The sequence below is a fragment of the Bos taurus genome, chromosome 14, assembly GCF_002263795.3.
Source record: "Bos taurus isolate L1 Dominette 01449 registration number 42190680 breed Hereford chromosome 14, ARS-UCD2.0, whole genome shotgun sequence".
NCBI classification, from domain to species: Eukaryota; Metazoa; Chordata; class Mammalia; order Artiodactyla; family Bovidae; genus Bos; species Bos taurus.
The window spans coordinates 37,056,777-37,066,635 of NC_037341.1; the positions used below are offsets into that span (position 1 = coordinate 37,056,777).

A 9,859-nucleotide genomic window follows, 5' to 3' on the forward strand; every position below is an offset into this window, starting at 1 on the left:
AAAAGAAAATCACCACTGTGACACATCCCATTCTTACATTTGGATTTGTTTCCTTATGGGTCTGACCTCCTTGCGATGGCTGTATTATCTTCATGTGGCAAATCTCTTCTACATATAACTTAAAAATAGCTATCAGGGACTTCCCTGGCAGTCCAGGGGTTAAGACTCCGTGCTTCCACTGCAGGGGGCACAGTTCGATAGTTTCACTACCAGGGCTCAAACAAGATCCCACAAATCCCGTGACCAAAAAGAAAGATAGCAAAGAAGGGCAGGAAAACCCAAACTTATAAATAAATGGACCTTGTAATGGTAGAAGTTAAGACACAAAATTATCTACAGTCCCCCCAAAAAATTATCACAACTTTTATATACAGCAAGTTAAATTCAATCACTTGTGTAGAAACTTTTATACTAAAAAATTTTAATACTGAACTTTCCCTCTGAAGCAAAGGTTCTTGAGATACGTATATACAGACACCATATGAATATGCATGTGTTTATATGTATATACATTTCTGACTACCATTTTTTCAAGATGACAAACTAGAGTCAATTCAAAATGCCTTTGAAAGTTTTCAATTATCTAATAGTGACCTCAGCATCTATGTCAGTTTTTACATTTTTCAAGAGAACTGCATGTTGTAGAAATAGCACAAGGCCTGAGTACCGGTGAATTTGCATTTTAGTCCAAGCTCTTCAGGAGACTGCCTTTTGAGCCTTGGTAAATTACTTTGTGTATCTTCAGAGTTCTTTCCCTTGCTTCTATTTTCTTTTTTCTTTTTTAATTTTTGAAAAGTAAATGCAAGTCCTCTGGTAGGCAGCCTCTAATGAATAGAGGAAAGCAGCAATAACAAACTACCATTTCCAAGACTGAGTTATAAAAAGACCATCATTACCCTCCTGCGAGTCACCTGCTCTCATTCCCTCTCACCTGTTTGCTCTGTGGGAAGCCCATGCCACGTTGTAAGCTGTCCTGTAAACAGACCTACATGGCAAAGAACTGAGGGACACCTTGGGCCAACAACCCAGAAGAAACTGAGGCTTTTGGTCCAAGACACTGCAAGAACTCAGTCCTGCCAAGAGTCTCATGAATGACTCAGAAGCAGATCTTCCTCTAGTCAAGCTTTCAGATGAGATCACAGCCCCAGAAACAGCTTACCTGCAATTTCCTAGGAGACCTTGAGCCACAGGCACCCAGATAAACTGCACCCAGATTTCTAACCCACAGAAACTGGGATGATAAATATTTGCTGTTTTAAATTCTTAATTTCTGGTGTAATTTGTTATGCGGCAATAAGTAATACAGTCCTGGTCAACTCTAAAGTTCTATAATTCTATGATGCTTTAGATGTTAACTAATATATTTAGGCAAACCCCAAAAAATCAATTCCCTGTTCAACATTAATAAATAATTAATGCTAGAATATGAAAGTGGTAAATTATGAAACTTAAACATTTACATTTTATTCAAGAGAAAATCATTAAAAAGTACAGCATTAGTGAAATGGTGTTAAAATACACCACCAATATGTAAAACTACAAACCAAACCAATTTTCTTTTTTTAATCGAAAAAAGTTCACTTGGACATTAAAATATGAATTAACTACTAAAAGCATTCTCAGTGATCTAATATCCCTTACTTCCCAGAATTTAACATTATTTAATAAGAATTTACCAAAGTTAAAAAAATCTCATTTTGTTTTTCATGTATGCCTCTACAAGTTAACAATGCTTATCTATAGACCTGTATGTGTTTCTTCAATATTAGAGTTTGGCAACACTGGTGGCTGATCCTGAGAAAAAGGCACAATAAAATACAGCGGAAGTTCTAATCTTCCGATATACAAAAGGCAGTTTTATGAAGAAGCAAAAACAAAAGCACCTTTTCACTCAAAACTGACGATACAATTTTAAAAATTCTGTAAGCCTTTCCTTCACAATTATAAAGATCTGTATAAATTAAAACATGAAACTATCAGTCTGTAACAGCACTCTGGGAAGTCACAGGATAAAAACTCTGAACTTAGTTTTTTTCACAAACAAGTTATATTAGATTTATACCAATATAAAGATTTCAACTATTCCACAGACAATCTGGAATGCCCACCATAGCACATCTCTTTAACTTCATTTCTTCTTTAAAGACATGCCACATCTACTGTCCTATATTTAAAAGAATCTGATAAAAATATCAAGTCATATCAATACAATGAAGAGCATTTTATACTGCCTACAGCTTCATAAAATCCACCTTCCCTTCATCTGTCAAAAAGTTTCTAGCTACCTTTCATTCCAATTACAACTATGTGCTTTTAGAGAAACCTATTCACGTGTCCCAAAATTGCCCTACAGTGATACCCTGTCAGGCACATCAGGACATGTAGTTCCAGATTCCAAGCTACTAAGTGAAAACAGGCAGGATGGTTTATGGATACAAGGCACCACTACCTGGAGGGGACCTGCCACTCATGAAGAATTAAAGGTCCATCGTGAATCTGAAATGTACTGCTATTATCACTTGCTGGGTGTATTATGAATCACATTCTGCTCATCTGATTAATTGAAAGCTGTGCAAAATTAAATCTATAAAATCCTCAACAATTAAATCCTGCTTTATAAAATGGCATTATTAAATTATTATATCTATACAACATCTTATATTGACACCTATCCCACAACCGACAGGCAACCCTCACTTCAGTGTCTCATATGACAATATGAAAAGCAAAACATTTACTATTCCCATTCTTAGATTCCAAGCCACTACAAAACTGAATACCAACTCAAAGCTTCTTACTCTAAAATTTTCATGGGCTTCTTAAAAAGTGTTTTAAAAAAAGTTTTTCATTTTCATTTCTTTTCAAAGTACCACAAATAACTATTTTTCTGTAAGAAAAACAGAACAATTTGGTACATATTTTAACAGTGCCCTAGAGACTATGAAGGCTTCCCAGATGGCTTAGTGGTAAAGAATCCACCTGCCAATGCAGGAGACCTGGGTTTGATCCCTGGGTTGGAACAATCCCCTGGAGGAGGGCATGGCAACCCACGTCAGTGTTTTTGCCTGGAGAATCCCATGGACAGATGAGCCTATCAGGCTACAGTCCATGGGGTTGCAAGAGCCAGACACAACTTAGGGACTAAATAACAACAAAGAATCTATGATATATTCTAGAGAAGTCTCACTCTATGAACCATTCCAGTGGAAAACATCCACATACATACTACCAGCCAAATAAAAAAGAAAATAGTTATCAGACACCAATTTTAAATATCAGGTGCCATATTTTGCCATATTTATATTACCTCCTTTAATCCTCATCACCTTGGAATGCAGGTGATACCTCCGTTTTTCTAGAAGTTGGGTCACTCCTCCATGGTCACATCACTAGGATTAAAACTCAGTTTTGTCTGGTTCAAAGTCCCCTTCCCTCCATTATATGTTAAATTATAAAGAACTCAAGTCCTTAAAAATATTCCTGTAACAAAGGGCCTGATCTCTAAAACAATAATGGCAAGGATCCTATATAGAACTTCAGGGAATTACTCAAAATCGATGACACAAAAATATAAATTATAATTATTATGAATTCTATACACATACCTAATATTTTGAGTATCTAGAAAAGGCATGAATATATCTAGATATGATCTGATTATAGTGTGTATTTCTCCACTATTCAGTCTAATAATAACAAAATTCAATTTTGCAATATCTAGACTTTTATTATGATCTATTCACATAAATGATCCGATATCCAGTGCTCAAAGTATACAAAAGAAAAGAAGACACAGAAATAGATGTAAAGAGGAGGTTAACTACAGAGAAAAAAAAAACCCAACACATTGGCCAATTATAACTTTCAGAACCTGATTCTAATACAGAAAAACCACTCAACCTCACTTTCTATACTGTTTGTATACTAATAACTGATAATCAGCTTAGATATTTTTGATAGTCTTATGCTTTGTTGAAAACCAGACCAAGCCTCTCCTTCCTAGAATTTCATTCCAGGCATGGCAAGTAAGCTAAAATGTGAAATTTACATGGTCTTCCATGCTGAATTACGTCAGAGTAAAGAACTATGATGTATGTAACTTATCCTCAAATGGTCTAGGAAAAAATACATTATGTGTGTGACAGAAAGAAAGTAAACGATAAATTGTAAAATGGTAACAGGTGACTCTGAGTTAAGGTTACAAGAATACTCTTTGCATTATTCTTATTATTGGTACTTTTCTGTAAACTTGAAATTATTTCCAAATAAAAAAATGTAACTTAAAAATTACATGGCAGTCTATCTGAAGTTAACAGTGCAAACCTGGAATATACAGCAACATTGTCACAAATACAAATCACAGATTTTTAAAGAAAATTTTAGTGATGGGTGAAGAAATCTGAACCATGTCCTACCAACTAATGATCACTCAGGAATAAATTTCAAACTACACTGCCATGGAATGCAATGTGGCAACCGGTGCCTTGAGTTGAAAACATATTAGGATAAAACCGTAGACATCACATAGTTTGTTTTAAGTTTCACAAATTTAATGTAGGCCTGCTGCAAAATGCAGCAAATTTACAATTCAAGTGGTATGTGTTATCTCTGGTTTGCAATAAAATACAAATTGAAAAATGAAAAACCTGCCAAATTACAAAACAAGAGTATCTGGATTTTGATGGTTTTATTAAACAAGATTTTTTTTTCCTACTGCAGCTCAGTACACCGTGGTATGTGTGAATCATCTTGAGAACGCAAGGACAGAGAAGAAATAGCCTCCAGGAGCAATGTTGCAATCTTTTCTCCTACAAGGTTACTATTATCCCGCGTGCCCATCACAGTTTTGATTTCAAATATTCATCATACTTCCTTAAAACATAAGGATGCATCAGAAAAAGTGATTAATGCTCAAAGTTCCCCCAAATCGTGAAATCAAACATTAAAATTGAAGGTTTTCAGCTAACAGTTAAACACCTTTAAAAGATCATCTCATCTTTTCTGCAGGAATCACCCAACTTAAAATCCTTTAGTATGTTCCGCTAATTGAATGGTCCTTCTCTACCCAAGGAGATTTAAACCTTTTGGGGAAGGTGGTGGGGGGTGCGGGAAACGCGTCACCCCAAGTAAAGATCCTTTCCAAAGAAAATTCTCAGCAAGTGCAAAATTCTGCACATATTTTCAGGGACTTTCAGATCCCAAGGCCATTATCCCCGCCCCCTCTCCAGAAGGATCCCAGCTGAAGCGTTTCCCCGATCGCCTCTGCGGAACACCCCCCTGGACCCAATCCACACAGTGCCCGGCTCTCCCCCGAGGACGGGAGGCTCCGTCCTCTCCGGGTGGATTCTGTAACCGATCTTTGTCTCTCCGCCCAACTCCCTTCACCTCGGCAAGGTCACTAGCTGCCAACCACCCCTCTGTGCCGAGCTCTCACCGTAGTAGTTCGTAGGAGCCACGGCACAACTTGCGTATCATAGGATACATTTTGCCCCCCTCGGCCCCACCTACCTTCCCCATTTCGGAGCCTTACGTCTTCATCACTTGCCCATTATACAGAAATAGCCACCACCGCCCGCCCCCCGCGCGCCCCCGCCCCGCCCCACCGATCCTCCCGCGCCCCCCGGGCCCCTTCTTGGCAGACACTCCAAGGATGGACCCCCCCCAACCGTCTCCCCTCCCTTCCCCTCCGCAGGGACCCTCCCCCTCCCTCTCCCGCACTGTCGCCTCTCCCGCAGTCCCCTCTTCCGGCCGTTCCCACCCCCCCGGCCCCCCTACGACCCCCACCTCCCGGGTCCCTGCTCCCCCTCACCCACTGGCCCCCCTCAATCCATTCGTGCCGGCCTCCTCGCCTCGCTCCCGGCTCCTCCCCTCTGGACACCTGTGTCGTCCCACCCCCTCCACATTCGCCCCCCCCCAATTCATTCACCTCCTCCCCGGCTCCCTGCCCCCCGCCATCCTCCTCCCCTCCCCCTCCCGCCCCGAGAGGGCCCGAGGAGGGAGGGAAGGCGCGGGGGAGGGGAGGCCGCCAAGGGGCCGCTCTTCTCGGGGTTCGCCGCGCGCCGCGGACCCGCAGAGCTCCCCAGCGCCCTCTGTCTCCTCCGCCGGCGGGGCGGAAGTCGGGGCCTCCAGGACGCCCCCAACGAGGGTATTTACCTTCTCGCCGGGGACACTTTGCAGACGACTCCAACATTGGCAAACACTACAGAGAACTGACCCCGCTCGGCCGCCGCCGCCGCCGCCGCCGCCGCCGCCGCCGGCTTCCACCCCTCGGGTTCCCCGCCCCCCGCCTCCGCCCGCCTTTCGGGCGCTCCCGCCGCGCCCTCCCGGGCCCGCGCCGCGCGCTCCCGCCGACGCAGCCGCTCCCGCGCCCCAGCCCTCCCGGCACGCGCGCGCGCGCGCCCCCGAACCCCCGCGGACCTGCGCCGCGCGCCCGGCACCGACCCTCCCTCCCTTCCTCCTCTCGCCGGCCCGCGGCCGAGCGCGGCCATTGTTCGAGGCTCCGCTCCCGCCCCCTGGCGGCCGGCAGTGCGCCGCAGTGGCGGCCGTCCCGGGCGCTGCGGTGCTGGCGCCGGCAGGCCGGGCCCCCGGGCGAAGGCCCCGTCCCCCGGGTCCTTGGAAAACGGGGGCGAGCGAGCACCCTGTGATCGCGCCCCGTCCGCAGTCTCCGGGCCCCCGCGGCCCGGTTCCCCGCCCCCTCGGCTGCAAAGGGTGGGCCTGGGGCAGCCTCGTCCACACCTGCAACTCGGCCACTGCCTCCCCCGCCCAATGGACCCTCTGCTCTTTCCCGGCGGTGTCTGCACCCCGACTCCCCGCCCGTACCTTCCCCAGGCTTTCTCGCTGCCCCCCTTTGCTCTGCTGGGGACGGGCTACCATCCCGCGTCTGCTCCGGCCGCCGCTGTGCGATGCACGGTTTAGCGGATCCTGCACCTTTCCAGACTGGGAGGAGGAGGGGGCGGGGGAAGGGGAGGGGGTTAGCGCAACTGTCTCGCCCAGAAAACACTAGTGATCAGTAATCACCTGCTCTCCAAGAGCCGCAGCGTGGCCAGACAGCCTCCTCGACCAGAAAAATCACGAAAAGATATATCTTTCGAACCAAAAAGGAGGAGGATCATCCTAGAATAGTGCCCTAGATTCTAGATTGTTGAGGCGAGAACGCCAGAAAACTCGAATTACTTCTTGATTCGTCCTGGTTTTGATGTGGGTTACTGATGTCTGGATAACTTCAACCCAGTTAAGCCCCGTGAAATCCAACACTCCATTTAGTAAATGGCACCATAAATAATCTGGTAATAAAGTACGTCTAAAAATAGAATTATTACTGTGTTTCACAAACTTATCTATTTGCATTATTATTCCCAGGGTTCCTCTCCCAGTATCAATTCTCTGCCTGAGACATGTCTACCAGACCTGTGATTTCTTTCAGTCATCGCGTAAAACCGATAGTTCTCTGAACAGCTAGGAAGACAGTGTAGCATACAGGTTACAAGAAACGGCATTCTAACTAGATAACCAGGGCAGGTTATCCACTTACCAAGTAGAAGACCATGGGGATGTTATTTACCTGATGAGTTTTATTCTTTTGTTGCCCAGGAGACAGCAATGTGTATTTTTTTTTTTTTTTTTTAGGATTTATTTATTTTGGCTGTGCTGGGTCTTCCTTGCTGCATGTGCTTTTCTCCAGTTTCGGTGAGTGAGTGCTACTCTCTAATTGCTGTGTGCAGGCTGCTCACTGTGGTGGCTTCTGCTGCTGCTGAGCACGGGCCCTAGGGCAGGTGGGCTCAATAGTTGCAATACCCCAGCTGTAGAGCACAGGCTCAGTAGTTGTGGCACATGGGCTTACTTGCTCTGCGACATGTGGGATCTTCCCAGACCAGGGGTGGAACCAGTGTCCTCTGCACTGCCAGACGAATTCTCAACCACTGGACCACCAGGGAAGCCCTATAATGTGTGTTTAATGTCATAGTATGCACAAAGCCCTTTAAAGCAGGGCCTGACCCGTGGTAGGTCTCCCGTGCAAGGACATCATCTCCTGCCATGTTTTCCTCCTAGAACTCTTTCCTATGCTTCTTCCCTCTTTTTCACCTCTGCCAGTTCCTTCAAACTTAACGTGGCGCATCCTCCCTAAATGTGCCCTAGTCCTTGGTTAATGACTTCTAGCGCTCAAGCCTAGCATTCAAATACTTGTTCAATGCTTTGAATGAGAACATGCCCTTCATACCAGCAATATGGAAGGACAAGCCTCCCACATTTGTGCCTTTGCTGGGCTCCTCCCGCTCCCTGCAGTCCATCCTCCTGTGAGCAAGTCATCCTTCAGTTCAGTTCAGTCTCTCAGTCGTGTCTGGCTCTTTGCGACCCCATGAATCGCAGCACGCCAGGCCTCCCTGTCCATCACCAACTCCCGGGGTTCACCCAAACAAACTCATGTGCATCGAGTCAGTGATGCCATTCAGCCATCCAATACTTTGGCCACCTCATGCGAAGAGTTGACTCATTGGAAAAGTCATCCTTCAGATCCTTCCAAAATCACCTTCTTGAGACCATTTTGCAGCTCCTCTGAGCAGGCCAGCTTTTTCTTCTCTCTCCTCTGACATGATAGGTGTATTAGATTGTTTTTGAACCTGATTCTATATGCCAAACAGTACCTTGTGTAAGGCCAGGCTCTGTGTCTCATTCATCTTTGTAGTCCCAGCATCCAACAGCCAACAGGTGGAAGTAAATGCTTTCAGAATAAATGGATGAGTTGATGCTTTTAGAAATGGCGCTGAAGTGGTCAGGAGTGTCATTCCCTCCTATTCAGGTCGTTATAGTTGATTGAAAACTTTATCTCCGCTGTAACTTTTTCTTATAATTAATTTTAAGGCTTTGGTTATCCACTTGCTAATTAAGAGATGTTGAGGGGGCGGGAGAGAGACCATGGGTGTGTTACATTTAAGCCCCAAATCGAATGAATTTTTTAAATTTCATTTATTTAATTTAGTTTTGGCTACACTAGGCAGCATGTGACAAACATGCTTACAGTGAAAACACCAGACGTGGGAAAATCCATATATGCAGTATTAGAAATGTTTGCATGAATAGTAAAAGACTGTTTCGTTTTTCTCATTAAGTTGGCATGCAGAGAACCAGAAAATCGGCTGGTAGTGCGGGAAAAAAATTCCAGAGAGAGAATTTATCATCTGGCTTTATTCTACCATTGTTACTCTAATTCCTGATACTTTACTTTGTGCCTTGCTTGTAATTATTTAAATTTTCTTGAAATAGAAAAAATGTGTAACATCTCTGAACACAGGGGCGTGGGATAGCAGGTGTTTCTTCTTAAATAAGTTCAATTACTTCTCCTAACCCTTTTTAATTGTGTCTATTTTGAAAGGTATCATTTAGCACTTTGTCATCTTTCCTTCGTGTCCTATCCCCTCTTCAAAAGGCTTCATTATTCTTTCTCCCTTCCCATTTATAAAGGAGCGGGGCGGGGGGTGGGGGTGGAGAATAAACATTCTAGCTGTTTATACTTTCTCACTCTTTCATCTCTTTGGTACTTGTGATTGCATTCTGAATTAGTAATATATTGCAGTTGTAATAAACCATCCCCAGGGAAATCCCTGGTAGTCCAGTGGTTAGGATTTGGCGCTTTCACTGCTGGGGTCCAGGTTCCATCCCTGGTAAGGGAACTAAGATCCCGCAAGTTATGCAGCATGGAAAGGAATGAATGAATAAAATAAGCTCTCCCCACATTTAGTGACTGAAAACAACAGAGGTTTATTTAGTTCAGGCAGTCTGGACAAAGCTCAATAACTTTATATTTCACTGCTCCCACAGTTATCAGCTAGGACAGCTCACAGGCTGGGAGCCCAAACCGGGT

At 44.5% G+C, this 9,859-nt stretch overlaps 1 protein-coding gene across 22 annotated transcripts in view; it reads right to left on the reverse strand.

Moving 5' to 3' along the window:
• STAU2 (staufen double-stranded RNA binding protein 2) overlaps positions 1-7,037 on the reverse strand; it is a 303,811-nt gene extending 296,774 nt beyond the window's left edge. For 12 of the 22 annotated variants that reach the window (XM_025001393.2, XM_059893111.1, XM_059893103.1 and 9 more), the window contains exon 1: positions 6,154-6,203. Coding sequence is in view for 1 of the 22 variants with exons in the window: in XM_059893112.1 (XP_059749095.1) it covers positions 6,820-6,873 (54 nt within the window). In the remaining 21 variants the exon portion in view is untranslated. Of the gene's footprint in view, positions 1-37; positions 532-5,508; positions 5,529-5,809; positions 5,831-5,926; positions 6,204-6,819; positions 6,937-7,017 lie in introns of those variants that run through there. The other 10 variants (XM_059893108.1, XM_059893096.1, XM_059893107.1 and 7 more) reach the window with 9 other exon arrangements.
• Positions 7,038-9,859: the final 2,822 nt, after the last annotated feature.